General features: G+C 31.7%; 2 protein-coding genes across 4 annotated transcripts; both read left to right on the top strand.

Annotated features, from left to right (window-relative positions):
- The first annotated feature begins 3,998 nt into the window (after window positions 1-3,998).
- LOC11409291 (G-type lectin S-receptor-like serine/threonine-protein kinase CES101) lies at window positions 3,999-7,965 on the top strand. 3 transcript variants are annotated; one of them, XM_039828734.1, is made up of 9 exons: window positions 3,999-5,201; window positions 5,867-5,983; window positions 6,073-6,269; window positions 6,388-6,598; window positions 6,942-7,179; window positions 7,255-7,405; window positions 7,487-7,508; window positions 7,602-7,809; window positions 7,840-7,965. In XM_039828734.1, the coding sequence occupies exons 1-8, from the start codon at window positions 4,037-4,039 to the stop codon at window positions 7,805-7,807; spliced, it is 2,307 nt and encodes a 768-aa protein (XP_039684668.1). In that variant the 5' UTR covers window positions 3,999-4,036; the 3' UTR covers window positions 7,808-7,809; window positions 7,840-7,965. The 3 variants fall into 3 exon arrangements, with proteins under 3 accessions (XP_039684668.1, XP_039684666.1, XP_039684667.1); XM_039828732.1 differs by having other exon boundaries at window positions 4,000-5,201; window positions 7,487-7,809; XM_039828733.1 differs by having other exon boundaries at window positions 4,001-5,201; window positions 5,876-5,983; window positions 7,487-7,809.
- Window positions 7,966-14,629: 6,664 nt separating this feature from the next.
- LOC11426155 (agamous-like MADS-box protein AGL29) lies at window positions 14,630-15,175 on the top strand. Its single transcript, XM_003628223.1, has one exon. The coding sequence runs from the start codon at window positions 14,630-14,632 to the stop codon at window positions 15,173-15,175; it is 546 nt and encodes a 181-aa protein (XP_003628271.1).
- Window positions 15,176-15,647: the final 472 nt, after the last annotated feature.

The raw sequence follows: 15,647 nt of genomic DNA, 5'->3' as shown, positions 1-15,647 counted from the left end.
CATCCTTGAAAATAATAATAATAGAGAATCAGATACAAAAACGGATGATGCTGCATAAAGTTTTGACAATTATAGCACAACTATCTAATAACGATCATTGCCTTTTCATTATGTGAATAGAATATATTTATACATGTGTAGGTCAACTATCTAATTATGATACAACATAATTAGAGGAAAATAATTATAACTAATTATGACTAATATTCTATTCTATATTAATGATACATGCTTTCCTAAATGTTTGGGGTCATCAGAAGAACAAAGAAAGTACATGGCATCTTATATCGAACATCAAAGGAACAAATATCCTCAAGAATGGTCGGAGTACTACCCTAATTCCTAGGAATACCGAGATGACGATGAGGACATTGTTAAACTGAATGAAATGGTAGAACAATTATTTAAAATTTCCATAGCTCATCTGGAAGGGATGGTCCAAAGTCAAAAAGTTCTAAACGTTGGGCAAAACACGTCCTTTGCTTACATCTCCAACATCATGATTAACATCACGTCAGCAATCATGGAAGTAACCACTCTGCAAATCCCTCAAATTTATTATTTTTAATTAAATTTTGTTTATTTTCCGAGTCAACAATAACAATCTATTTGAAGACAATAACTTACTATTTTATACTACCTCCGTCCTTAATTATAGAAGTCTTTTGCAAAAATTACAGAGATTAAGAAAGTTGGTTGTAGTATTAAATTTGTATGTAATTAATACTGTTTTTACAATTTTATCCTTAAGAGAGAGATTAATTTATGTTTTCAACATAATATTTAGGCTTAATTACACTTTTGGTCCTCGTGTTTTGGCCTACTCACGTAACTGGTCCTGCCCTTTTAAAACAGAACAAAACGGTCCTTCAATTATCATTTTTGTTGCATTTTTCGTCCTACCCCCCATTTTATTCTCCAAAAACGCAGACAAATGACAGTTTTAGACCTACCACCTATGCTCAACCATGAAATAAACAAAGAATAAAGCACGCGGGTACAAAGAATCCACTTTATTCAACACACTAACCAAAAAAGTCCTAATTTCTCAGATATGTTTTAAATTAGGGTTTTTTTTGTTAGTGTGCTGAATAGAATAGATTCCTTGTGCCCACATGTTTTATTCCTTATTGATTTCATGGTTGAGCATATGGGTAGGTCTAAAACCGCCTAAAATTGTCATTTCTCTGCGTTTCTGGAGTTTGAAAATAGGAGGTCGGACGAAAAATGCAACAAAAATGATAATTGAAGGACCGTTTTGTTCTGTTTTAAAAGGGCAGGACTAGTTTCGTGAGTAGGCCAAAACACGAGGACCAAAAGTGTAATTAAGCCTAATATTTATTGTTGATTGAAGAAAAAGATGCAAAATAAATAAGGGTATGTTGGTAAAGAAATAATTAATGTACTTGGAAATACCAAAAGGGTCTTATAAAAAGGGACAAAAAAATTACTCAAAAGGGTCTTATAATTAAGGACGGAGGTAGTAATTTGATATGTGACATGTAAGGTGCTGCATAATAGATAAATTTTTGTTCAGTTACAAAAACAATAGAAAATTAAGCTCGGAAAATGTATATTGTTGTGAATTCTGGTAAAAATCACACCAATGAATAACAAAGATGTGTGGAGCAAAGGAAGTGGTAATCAATTAATGTGTAAAGTGTCTCCAAGCAACAACAACAAAGCAGACCTAGACTTAGTGTAGAGCAACACCACAAGCATAAACAAAGCACAAAGATAAGCAATGAAAGAAAGGAACAAACACACAAAAAGATTGTTGACCTAGTTCGGTCCAATATGACCTAATCTGGGGGAGAGAGCAACTCTCCAATCCACTATGATGAAAGTGTTACAAAGAGTTACAAGAAAAATAGCCTGCAAGCTTACACAAGAACAAGACCTAACTTCTACACATTTGTGTTTCCCACTCTCTCAATGATGAACCCTAAGAGAAGACACAAAAGGAAACTTTTGATCCTTCCAATAGTGAAATCTCACTACCCAAGGTGTTTACAATGTTTCCCAATCCAAGAGATCCTCACTACAAAGACACTCAACCCTAAAGTTACCTCCTTTGTAATCCAAGTTTCTCTCACTTCAAGCTGATCTCCTTCAAAAACTGTACAAGAACACTTATATAACAGTCTTCAGCTGTCAAAATCGTATCACGTTTTCCAAATCGTATCACGTTTTCCAAATCGTGGCACGATTGGTGCATACGACCCAAGGTATAACCAACCTTATCCTGAAAACGTACCCAGCAAGTTTGAAAATCATGTCACGTTTTCCCAAAATCGTGACACGATTGAGCACCCTGAGAAACCATGCTCCCTGCCTGAAAATCGTGACACGATTTTTCTGTTCTTCCAAACCGCAAATTTGAAGCCAAAAACAACATATATACCAAATTAATTTGATTGCTAAAATAAAAATACTCACCAAGACATAAGATAAGTTGTTTCACTTTCAAATCTAACAATGCATTGCACATCTTTGAACTCCAATTTTTTTGGATACAAATTTCAAACTAATTAATTGGCTCTTCTCAGATTTTTATGTTCCACGCAATCTAATAAACCCAACGTTATTTTTATTTTCCATTACAAAAGTAGTTTTCCCCAAACTACTTTTTTAAAGTAAGAAAAAATATCACTCTACTTTAACACAATAATTGAAGGATGATTGATGGAAGTTGATAACATCTCTGGTCATACTGTTTGCCTCTTTTTAAACTTAATTTACTAACATTTTTTGCGGTAAACTAATAAATTTAATTTAGTAGTAATATAGACAAAAGTTGTACCCTAATAAATGTACTATAGACAAATGTATTGAAAATTAAATAAAATGACAAGCTACCGATTTTTATTTTCCAAGTCTTCTTTTGTCTAGAAAAAATACATCTTTCATTTTTTATTACTTTTTCGAATAGTAAAGATAATACATTTTTTTTTTTTGACAAGAGTAAAGATAATACATAAAAGGTGGAATTACTATGTAGGCAACTAAATATATGAAAAATATTTATATGTTACTAAACTTAAAAATTGTAAACAAATTTCTATATTTATATATTTTTCGTAATTAGGTATTTTCATTACGAATGACAATATTTTTTAGTTACAGAAAGATTTTATAATTTTAAATATGCTTTTTTCTAAAAAAGAATACATCTCTAATTTTTTCTACTTTTTGAAGAGCAAAGATAATATATAAAACTTGTTAAAAAAAGATTATATTTAAAATAAGAGACGAAATAACAACAGATGATAGCCAAAATAAAAGATCAGATGACACCTACTTGAAAAATGTATTCTTTTAAGAACAAAAACAGCCGAAGTCTTTTCATTATTTATATATCACGTTATTTAATTTCATTAGTACTCTTTTAAAAAAGAGGCAGTGTTAACTTGTGCCTTTAGAACACATGTTAAAAAACCTAAAAGAAGAAACATTCTTTAAAATTTTATGCATTTAAATGATTAAAAAGTTAAATATTAAATGCAATGCACACATTCAAATAATTTTTTTTCTATATTTGAATCATTAACTTGTACCATAAGGGCTAACTTGTGTCATAAGGGCCCATGTTAACATTTCCCTTTAAAAAAATCATTAATTAGGCCCCTTGTGAATGAGAAACGTTATTAGCTTTACATTAGTATTTAGTCACCCTTAATTATAAGGGTTATGGGTTATGCTAACCATTGTCTCTAAGACACTTGTAAAGAAACAAAGAAAATATAATTTTGTTTTAAAAAGATCATTTTTTACCCTTTTAAGACGTTGACGTTTGAAGATAATTTTTACTAATTATTTGTATCAAAATAAATCGATCTTTCCTTTGCCATTAAAATAAAAGTGCCGAGAAACATACTTTAGTGCAACATTTTGTAGTGGAAAAATAAAGGTAAAGGTTTGTGACTAATCATGTGAACCAGAATTAACTCTGATAAGGGCCCAAAATAACTTGTATAAAATTTTGTTTCCAAAGTTAGGAAGTGCAGATTGCAAGAATTGAAGTTATTCATCAATCATGATAAGCTTTGAAATAAAGAAACAAGTTGTATTGATATACTTATGGTTGTGGTGGAATACAACTGCTACTAATATTTGTGTTAAAGCAACAAGTGATAGTTTGAAGCCAGGTGATACATTGAATTCGAAATCCAAGTTATGTTCTAAACAAGGCAAGTTTTGTCTATATTTCAATCGAACATTAGATAGCGAAGATGCTCACTTGGTCATTGGTATTAATGCCGATTATGGCGCAGTAGTGTGGATGTATGATAGAAATCATTCCATTGACTTAAATTCAGCAGTTCTTTCACTAGATTATTCTGGTGTGCTCAAAATACAATCACAAAATAGGAAACCAATAATCATATGCTCTTCACCTCAACCCATAAACACTTTGGCCACTATATTAGACACAGGTAACTTTGTGCTTCGACAAATTTACCCCAACGGGACAAAGAGTATATTATGGCAGAGTTTTGATTATCCCATAACCACTTTGATCCCAACGATGAAGTTAGGTGTTAACCGAAAAACCGGACATAATTGGTCATTGGTTTCGTGGTTGGCTCCTTCGCTACCGAATTCAGGTGGATTTAGTGTTGAATGGGAACCAATGGAAGGTGAATTGAACATCAAGCAACGCGGCAAAGTGTATTGGAAAAGCGGAAAACTTAACAGCAATGGATTATTCAAGAACATTCTAGTGAAAGTTCAACATGTGTATCAATACATTATTGTCTCTAACAAGGATGAAGACTCCTTCACTTTCGAAATCAAAGATCAGAATTATAAGATGTTCCCAGGGTGGGAACTGTTCTCAACGGGGATGTTAACGAGTAGTGAAGGAGAGATTGCTAACGCAGATATGTGTTATGGCTATAATACCGATGGAGGGTGCCAAAAATGGGAGGATATACCAACCTGCAGGGAACCCGGTGAGGTGTTTAAAAAAATGACAGGCAGACCCAACACCGACAGTGCAACCATCCAAGACAATGTGACTTATGGTTACAGTGATTGTAAGATCAGTTGTTGGAGAAACTGTGAATGCAATGGGTTCCAAGAATTTTATCGTAATGGGACTGGATGTATATTTTATTCATCGAATTCGACACAAGATGTTGATTTGGAGTATTCCAATATCTATAACGTCATGGTAAAGCCAACACTAAATCACCATGGTAAGTCCAATATCATTTTATTTATTTTTTTGATAACAAGATCGCGCACCCGTGCGTCGCGCAAGTGAGTTGTTTGTAAAATTTATTATTGTCATTAATTGATATGTATAAAATTACAATAAAAAGTCCAATTCAAAAATAATGTATAGTAAATAACACATAACACTATCAAGATTACTAACATGTACCATATCTGGATAGAAAATCAGATTGTGGCATCTCACTCTAAGTCTGTAACTAACAGTGTCTGGAATACCCATGAGGGACGATCGAGCAAGGTTTAAACATCCAAATAGGGATAATGAGGTTTTCAAACCAATGTGTGTTTTCTTCCATTGATCGAAAATGAAATGATAATATCGATAAGATATCCTTTGGTGAAGTATGTGAGCCCCAAGATAAGTGCCTAGATCTTGAAGGACTAAATTCATAATCATGTAGCCTTTTTCTTTCCTTTCAAATTTGTTTAAGGTATGAAAAGGAAGCGGTTTGCGGAGGGCGATAGAGCTTCGCCTCTGTTTAAGTTACTCCTACCAACAATAGACATATCATACAGAACATTTAAAAATCAACACTATATTTTTTCCAGAAACTAAATGAACAATGCTGAATAACTAGTAGAAATTACATAGGAAGCTATTAATATTCAAATTTATAGTGTATAGTCAATGCAGGTAAAAGCATGCGGATATGGATTGGTGTTGCAATAGCAGCTGCTATACTCCTATTATGCCCACTTCTTTTATTTGTCGCGAAAAAGAAACAAAAATATGCACGTAAAGGTACTTGGATATTTCAAATATAGTTTAGTACGATATTTACGAAACTCATTCCCTTTGTTTTCTATCTTTATATATTTTTTGATATGTAGATATCAAAAGTAAAAGAGAGGAGAATGAGATGCAAGATTTGGCATCTTCCCATGAATCCTTTGGTGTCAAAGATCTTGAAGATGACTTCAAAGGACATGATATAAAAGTTTTTAACTATTCATCAATTTTGGAAGCAACTATGAACTTTTCACCTGAAAACAAGTTAGGGCAGGGAGGTTATGGACCTGTTTATAAGGTGACTTACCATTGTAATTAAGATTTAAATTACTTGCTATCATAATTATGGTATCGCCTTCATGTTGCAAACAAACTACCCGTTTATAAGATTGAAGATTTTTGTTTTGCAACTTTAGGGAATTTTGCCAACCGGGCAAGAAATTGCTGTAAAAAGACTTTCAAAGACATCTGGACAAGGAATTGTGGAATTCAAAAATGAATTCGTACTTATATGTGAACTTCAGCACACAAATCTTGTCCAACTACTTGGTTGCTGCATTCATCAAGAAGAAAGGATTCTAATATATGAATACATGCCAAACAAAAGCTTGGATTTCTATCTATTTGGTAAGAATGTGTTGGACTATACATTTAAATGTTTTGTTGAAACACGATTTAACATCCGATACCAACATATACAATTCACATTTTTTAAGTTATTTTCTCTCATCTCTGATTTTACATCCAAAGTGTATTTTATGACGTGTTAGATCTACGGTGTTTCGAAAATTTCGGGCCTAATATCATTGTTGATCCTTAAAACTGTGATCATTATTATGCAGCCACAAAAGTTTGCTTCTGCTAACTAAAAAGTTTCAGTAAATATTCTAGATGTTTCACTAATATAACATGTTATCCAAACATGAAAATAACCATTTGAATATCATGTTTTATGTAACTCAATGGGAAGATTCTACAAGAAGGAAATGTCTAGATTGGAAGAAGCGCTTGAACATAATAGAAGGAATATCTCAAGGATTACTCTATCTTCACAAGTACTCAAGACTCAAAATCATTCATCGAGACTTGAAGGCTAGCAACATACTTCTGGATGAGAATATGAACCCTAAAATTTCTGATTTTGGCATGGCAAGAATGTTCACACAACAAGAATCCGTAGTAAATACCAACAGGATTGTTGGGACATAGTGAGTGCTCTAAACTTTTTTGATGATTACATAAAGAAAACGCTTTTGATTTTTTAAATGATTTTTTTTGTCCAGTGGATACATGTCTCCAGAGTATGCCATGGAAGGGATTTGTTCTACTAAGTCTGATGTCTACAGCTTTGGTGTGCTGCTACTTGAAATTATCTGTGGAAGAAGAAACAATAGCTTCTATGATGTTGATCGCCCACTAAATCTAATCGGACATGTATGTACTATTTGTCTCATTTAGTTTATATATTTTGATAAAATTTATTCTTCCTTTCTAATTTCATTAAATATCTGATAGGCATGGGAGCTATGGAATGATGGTGAGTATCTACAATTAATGGATCCAACATTAAATGACACATTTGTTCCTGATGAAGTGCAAAAGTGCATTCATGTTGGTCTCTTATGTGTAGAACAATATGCAAATAATCGACCTACAATGTCTGATGTTATATCAATGTTAACAAACAAATACGCACCGACAACCTTACCAAGAAGACCAGCATTTTATGTTACCAGAGAGATCTTCGAAGGGGAAACAACTTCTAAAGGGCTAGATACTGACACCTATTCTATGACTGCAATTTCTACATCATGTGAAGTAGAAGGGAAAATATAATGGCTCAGTTTCTACACTCGTTCGAAACCAAGGCTCAAGTTTTTTATGTACAACATATAAGAGACATTGGTTTGAACCTACTATTGTTAATTCTCTGCATGTAGTATATGTTAGTTTTCTGGTAAACTCTGATACAAAAAACAAAATCAAATTTATTATTATAATATATATTTTTTCACTGATGTTCTAGCTATAATTTATTGAATAGCCATTTAAAATAAGATTTTTTTTCGTTCTTATTTGAAAATGAATATAAATGAAACATTACATACACAACGGCACTCACCTGCTTTTTAGACAGTGCTGATCAGAGCGGTTGTAGCCTCATCACCTCTGCTCTACGATTTCGACCATCAACTGTTGGTTTACCTTTTAATTTGATCAATTGGTGATATTGCATCCGTGCTTATGCCATTATTCCTAGTGGTGTGACAAAGGCTAGCAAACAATATTTTTCTCCTTTTCGAATTCGTTAGCCACGAACACGGTTGTTTTTCAGGGCGTAGGCAAGGAACATCCCTAAGGGTTTGGCACAAGCATGGAATTCTCATGTCCATGGCCTTGTTTGTCTGACAACCAACAAGTTTTGACGAAATCTACTAATCAACAACGTTCGTTTACTCAAGTTCGTTTACTAAACGTTCGTTTACTCAAGTTTGACATAAACTAATTTAATGTTTGTTTCTGATTTCGATATAATGTTCATAGATGTATATTTTTCGGTGGAAAGGTATTATACGTTGTAAAAAATTTGTTAGATTCACTTGTACTGTGTACTAATCCAAATTAATTAAATGCAGAATTTATTTAGCAATATAGAGGTGACTATTATTAATTTAACTAAATACTTTGTATCCATCAAATATAAATGGAACACTAACATTAAATTTGATGTTGTAAGTAACTTATATCTCGTGGGTTCGGATTATCAATGTACAGAAGATTTCCTTCCCCAAATGTATCATATGCACAAGAATATAGAGAACAAGGAGTGTTTAATATGGACCTAGAAGAACAAAGTAGATAACATATACTTCATGAGAATGCCAATTGTGCCCTCCTTAAAAGGAAACTTATTTTAAAGATGGGAAGAATTGGAGTGATTATTATTTTTATTCTAGAATATCACTTCCCATAAATTTAGCTTATGGCATGGTTGTGATAAGAATAAGAATTTAATTGAATTTCTTATATTTCCTTTATTCAAATCTAATAGTTTGTTTCCTCCACTTTTGTGGATTTGTTTCTTTTGATCTTTTTTTTTTTTTATAAAGGCTCAAGAAAACAATAAAAGGCAAGAGAGGGCATGAACCCTATACAAAGAGAGAAAACACAAGAGGAAACAAGCCAAAACTATTCCTAAGATGCGAAGATACTTCTAGCATCTAGATTAAGCTTTGCTTGTAATCAAAAGAAACCTAATATCAAAAAACAGAAACCTAAACTGCTAAACAAGGAATGCAGCCAAGTTCACCAACATATCTAGCACTATAAAAGAGAAAGACCAAATATCAAAAAAAATCAAATCTATCACACTAAGATAGAATTATCAACCATCCAAACATTTACAAATTTTTGGAATTGCTTTTGATGACACCCTTTTTAGAACGAGTTTGTATGTGCTCAATAATTGTGCTTTGAACTCCTGTATCATTTAGCTTATTGGCATGTTTCTTCTTATTATTCTTCTTCTGCCTTTTGGACATAAAAAGAGTGAATAACCTCCTCAATATCTCCTTCAAGGTTATGCTCTTGCACATCACTCATATCCGTCTCTTCATCAGTGAAGTCTCCCCATTGAGTTCTTAATATGCTAACACTCTTCATTGCAGCAGTACTAGGATTGTTTACCTGATCTTCATATCTAGCAACATGGGCAATAGCCGTGTCAATCTGTGAAACTGCAACTTTATTTGCCAATTGGGAACATCCCACATCAGCCTCTTTGTTTGCCTAAAGGCTGACTAAATTTAGATACTCTGTTAAACTGTCATCTCTGTTATTCTCAGTAAATAAACTGTCATCAACAAGATTGGAGTGAGGTGCAACTCCCTTTTTCAGCAATGCTTTCTTCACCACAGGCTCAGAATGAGACACAACAAAGTTTAAGGTTTATAATATTGGTTGTGTCTTTAGTTCCTTCCATTTCTTTGTTCCCAATTTTGAAGTAAACTGCCTACAAACTCCTTTTCTAAGTTATTGGCCGAAGTGGAAGTGATGTTCACCATAATAACTTCCTCAATGTGGTGTAGCTCTATAGTTGCCTTAGGTTGCTGGACACCCAAGCTTACTGGTTCAGTGATTTTTGTTTGTGCCTTAGTAGTTTGAGCTTGCTTGGTTGCCTTATACCATAGTTTCGTTTGATCCTATCCATAAGTGTTGTTGAATTTATTAATCGATAAACTCCATTTTAATTTTATCCATTACAGTAATTGTTGTCGCAATTTTTGCTGAAACAGTTACAAAATCTCTATATAAATAGAAGACTCCACTCAGTTCAAAAAACACACCAAAGAGTTTCATTGAGTTGTTGGGAACTCTTTATCTCTTCTCCCTTTCTTGACTTGTGTTGACGAGTCTTTCTTCTCTTCATCTCCTTTTTTCTGTCCCTTCGGAATTAAGAGTGTTCTTAAGACCATAGTCCCTTTTCGGTTTAATGACCCTTCGGAATTAAGAATGGTCTTTAAAACATAGTTCATTCGATAATATAAGTCCCTTCGGAATAAAGAGTACTATTAAGATCATAGTCCCTTTTTGAAATAATAATGTTCTGCCGGAAATAAGAATGATCTTAACGGTATATAAATATTCTTTCAATACTTTAATTGAGGAGAAATTAAAAAGAAGAAATGGTGGTATCACCATATTTGAGTGGTCGTAATGCCATATTGTAGTTTTGGAGAAATTAAAGTTAGAATGGTGGTAACACCATATATGAGTGGTCTCAACACCATAATAGAGTGGTAACCACACCATATTAAAGTGATTTAAGTTTTAAAGAATGATCTTAGTACCATATTTGAGGGTGTAATTCTCGAACGGTTTTCTATAGTGCAGTAGTTAACAGCACAGTTGTAGTTGAGCTTGTTTTATCCTGGAGGCGGCGTGGTTGATAGTCTGCCGTGCACAATTTTGGGCAGTGCCACGAAACGTCTTAAAGAGAGCGACATGGTCGTGACTCAACCTAGTAACAACTTCGGTAGATAAAAATTATTTTTAAATAGATTTGGAAATCCAATAAGAACATAATCTAACTTGGCAAAGGTTCAAGGGTGAAAAAATCCTGCAAAAGATTTCAATTCTGCAAGGCTATGTCACTATGTGCATGGGGGCGCAAGGCTGAATTAACTATCAGTTTTTTGGACTTAGAGGCTAAATGTTTAATGTCTTTGGTTGAGATTCTTGGGTTGGAAAATATTGTAAATATTTTGGATAGTACAAATTTTTTAATCTCTTATTTAGGGGATCGAAGAGATTGAGAAATTGATAGAAATTCGGTTATTCTTGAAAAATTTGTTAAATATAATTTGTTTAAACCTCTTAATATATATGTCTTTGTAAGGATTCATTGATAGTGTACTGGAGTCTTGCTTTCTCCCTAAGACATATGCAATTTTTGAATAGAACTGGAAATTATTTCTTGATCTGTTTGACTATTGATTGTCCTCGATACTCGTTCCTCATTTTGACAAAAGGTCCATATTCACAACATTTACAATCGACAAATTATCAAAATTATTTGATAATAAGCCTTGCTTTGTTAATTTAGTGAATTGTTTAGATTTATTGTAGTATTTTATTTATTCCAGAAGAGTTGTGTATTTTGTTTTCAAAAGATGATTTTATGAATAAATCAGCATTTTTTTTAGCTAGTTTTGTCTAGTCTCTCGTTTATTTAAGGCTCAGTATACTTCCCATCCAGGAGTTACCTCTAGTAAAAAATATTGTTTGGGGAATGAGTCCAGGATGTCTGTCAACCAGAGTTTGTCTTTCCGATTTATGTTTCATGTTATTTCAACTTGCAAGAATTTTATTTTCTTTTGTACAAACTTGCAAGAATTTATTCCCCACACAGTTTACAAATTTGAAGGTTAAGTTTAATAGGCGACAAATAAATAAGGTAATTTATGCCCTTGCAAAAGCTGTCACATTATCTCTACCAAAAAATTTAGTATTAATGAAATGCTATAAGCATCTTTTGTTAAAAAAAAAAAGTGATTGAGTTTAAGTGATTAATGAGCTCCACCAAAAGACGAATCATTAGAGAAAATGAGTTTGTTTTCTGTGTAAAACATTTTTTGACCAGACTATACTTGTCTAAGAGGAGAACTCCGAATTAACATTAAAAAATATATAATATTCTTAATTATTTTTGGTAGAGATATATATGTGCAATAAAATAATAAAAATAAAGGGTGTAATAGAAAAATATTGATGCTTAATTTTATCAAAGACAACATAATTTACTGATTTTTTTTTTTGTAAAATAACCTATACGATAAAAAAAATTGGTGGTAGATAAATAATTTATTTCATTAATATTAAACTCCACTTTAAAAAATCAATATTAGGTTCGGGTTGCAATATTTGTTTTTGTTAACGCTCTTTCAGGGGTAGGGCGTCTTTGTAGTTTGAAATTCAGGCGTTAAGAAGTGTTTTATCCAAGAATCAAACTCAGATTCTTAAGACTGTTTTTTTTTTTTTTTTGTTTAGATGGAGCTCATTTACCACTTGAATCTATTGGTTTGGTTTAAAAAAATTACAAAATTGAAATCTTTATTAGCAACAAAAAACTAATATATTAAATTAAAGCTTTATGGTTCTTCATTAAATATAAATAACAATTATATTATCCTTTCTCATAAGTATTATTAAAAGTCATACTCCTTTTTGAAATTTTATTATGTTTGTAATTAACTATTGTCTTTGATTCATAATGTAGTATACTTTTTGGTTAAATGTGTTTTAGGTTCCTATAAATATATCAACTTTTCATTTTAGTTCGGCTAAAATTTATGTTTGACTTTTAGCCTATAAAAGTTTTCCGTATCTACCTTTCATACTTTTTATTGAAATTTTCAGAATTGTGTAGAATATTTTGACAATCTTCGAAAGAATATAATTATTTAACAAAAACATTAATTAAATATGAATTTTTAAGCACCAAAAATTAAAAATTCATATTTAATTCATGTTTTGTTTAAAAATTCTAATTTTTTTGAGAGATATTTTCTGAATATTCAACGCATTTATGAAGAATTTCATTAAAAAACATGTAGGGTAAACATGGGTTAACTAAAAGAAGGAACCAAAAGTCACAATGAATTTTTTTGAAGGACTATAAGTCTAACAAAAATTTTAGAGACACTTAAATGAAAATAATTGCATATTTAAAGGGACAAAAAAAATCTTTAACTCTAACTTTTTTCCAAGTTAAAAGTAAGTTAAAACATCAAGAAGAAACTTAAAGATCCCAACTCTATTCGGACCCCAAGAACCCTTATCATTCTACAACCCACTCTAGGAGTATAATAACGTGATGCAAACATATGTAAGATACAATATCGTTATAAATTACCTTAGGGTATGGTGTATAACCTCTCTTATATACTGCTCCATCAGTTTCAAATTATAAGTATGTTGAGAGAAAATATTGTTTATCGTTATAAATTACTTTACAATATCAATGAAACATTTTTTTTTATTATACAATTTATTACTCTCTCATTTTTGGATTCTTTTATTTATATTTTTCATATAATTTATTAAGGATAATTTTGCAAAATATCTCTGTTCCGCACAAAATTAATTAAATATTTTTTTGGTCAAGTAGTATAGTGGATAGAGCTCACACATTTAATTAAAATATGCAGTAGTGTGGTGTCCGGGGTTCAAATCTCGATTCTTGCATATTATATGCAATATCCCTACCAACTGAGTTAAGTTCACAAGGATAAAATTAAATTTTTAAATATGTGTGAAATGATGATAACTTGCTATTAAGGATGAAAAGAGTATTTATTTAGCTCGCTCTTGATTTTGGTATATAAGACCATCCTCTCAAAGCTTTTTTTCAATGTAAGATTAACCATTCACACTTGAATTTCAACAATAGTGAACAAATAGAGTAAGTTACCAAACACATCTAAGATTTTATATTTTTTGGTAAAAGAGAATGACTTTGTAATATATTGTAAACAATTTTTACATCGTCCTCGTGAGCTTAGCTCAGTTGGTATGGACAATGCATAATTTATGCAAGGTCCGGGGTTCAAACCCCGACCACCACAAAAAAAAAAAAAACAATATTTACATCGATATTTGAATATCAATTAAATCTATATATATAAATACTCCCTCCGTTTCAAAATATAAGCAAAATTCACTTTTTTAGGCTCATTCATTTAATGATGTATGTGGTTGCATATTTATTACAATAAGATAATCTTACATATTTTCCATTATATTTAATATTCCTACATTAATTTTTAGGAAAATAAAACTCCTACATTTAATAATAAAACTCCCACATTTATTATTATCATAATTACATAAAAGAATAAAATTAGAAGACTAAAATATTATATATTAGGAGAAACTTTGCAAGTAAGAAAAATAAAAATAAATTTTAATATTGTTAAAAAATTGTTCATAAATAAAAAAATAATTAATACAATATTTGGAACAATGAACTTTTTTTTTTATTGAAAATGGATATAAATAGAGGCATAGGGATCAACTATAGTCACAACAACTACAATAACCCCTCAATTCAGATCTCTCTTTTTTAGTAGCATATAGTGTGAAGTGGGTGAAGGGGTCATGGGTCGTCGCAAAATTGCGATTGCAAGGGTGAGAGACCCTGTCATAAGGCAGGTTACATTCTCTAAGCGCCGAACAGGATTATTCAAGAAAGCAAATGAACTTGCCATCTTGTGCGGAGCAGAAATTGCTATTGTTGTGTTCTCCCCTGGGAATAAGCCTTACTCTTTCGGGCACCCAAGTGTTGATGATGTCGCATCCAAATTTCTTGAAGAAGAGCTCAATCTAGATGATGGCATCGGAAGCTCATCTTCTGAAGTTTCAAACAGAGAGGATCTGAATCAACAACTTGACGACGTGCTAGCTGAACTAAAGGAGGCTGAAAATGAAGCTAGGGCACATGATGAGATCCTTGAAGAATACAAAGCAACTGAACTCACTCAACTTGAGGAATTGAAAGATTCATATGGGAAATTTAAGGAAATGGTGAAATCACGTCTTAGTGATTTAGAAACAACTGAATCTATGTTACTTCTTGCAGAGAAACCGGTGGTTGGAACAAAAAACAAAGTCGCAAGAAAGAAAGGAAAACAACCAATGCTTTAGAATTTTTATATAAATATATCATGCAAACTATGTTTATTTTAATTTCTCTTGTCCTAAAACCTTGTTGGCTCTTTTTCTCTTTGTTGGAGCAACATGAATAAAGTCTGTTCTATTGAGTTTCAAAAAATTGCAGGGAAATAAAAATATATGAACTTTTATGGGTAGAATATTATGATTGTTATTATTATGAATTTCTCATTTATATTAATTTTTTTTTTCATGAATTACTAACCAGTTGTGTCACTCATATCATATGTTTTATCATTATAGATCTATAACTTGCTTCAAGTGATATTGGTTGATTATGGTTTCGGTTTTGATCTTGACAGTACAAAAGAATATAAACAAATATTTTGCTCCTTTTTATATGATGTTTTAAAGTTTTTTAGACAGAAGAAGATATCGTTTCAAAGTTGTTTTTTTTTTTGGTCAAGCGTTTTAGAGTTATTTATTCATACTAACAAATAATAAA

This window comes from Medicago truncatula, chromosome 8 (assembly GCF_003473485.1).
Source record: "Medicago truncatula cultivar Jemalong A17 chromosome 8, MtrunA17r5.0-ANR, whole genome shotgun sequence".
Lineage (NCBI taxonomy): Eukaryota > Viridiplantae > Streptophyta > Magnoliopsida > Fabales > Fabaceae > Medicago > Medicago truncatula.
The sequence above is the reverse complement of the archived record's forward strand: the minus strand, read 5'-3'. Positions and strand labels throughout refer to the sequence as shown.

Coding starts and splice junctions, on each gene's coding strand:
- LOC11409291 (XM_039828732.1), top strand. CDS start 4,037: ATGATAAGCTTTGAAATAAAGAAACAAGTTGTATTGATATACTTATGG. Junction 6,599..6,941: donor CTTGGATTTCTATCTATTTG/GTAAGAATGTGT, acceptor CTCAATGGGAAG/ATTCTACAAGAAGGAAATGT. Junction 7,406..7,486: donor CACTAAATCTAATCGGACAT/GTATGTACTATT, acceptor AATATCTGATAG/GCATGGGAGCTATGGAATGA.
- LOC11426155 (XM_003628223.1), top strand. CDS start 14,630: ATGGGTCGTCGCAAAATTGCGATTGCAAGGGTGAGAGACCCTGTCATA.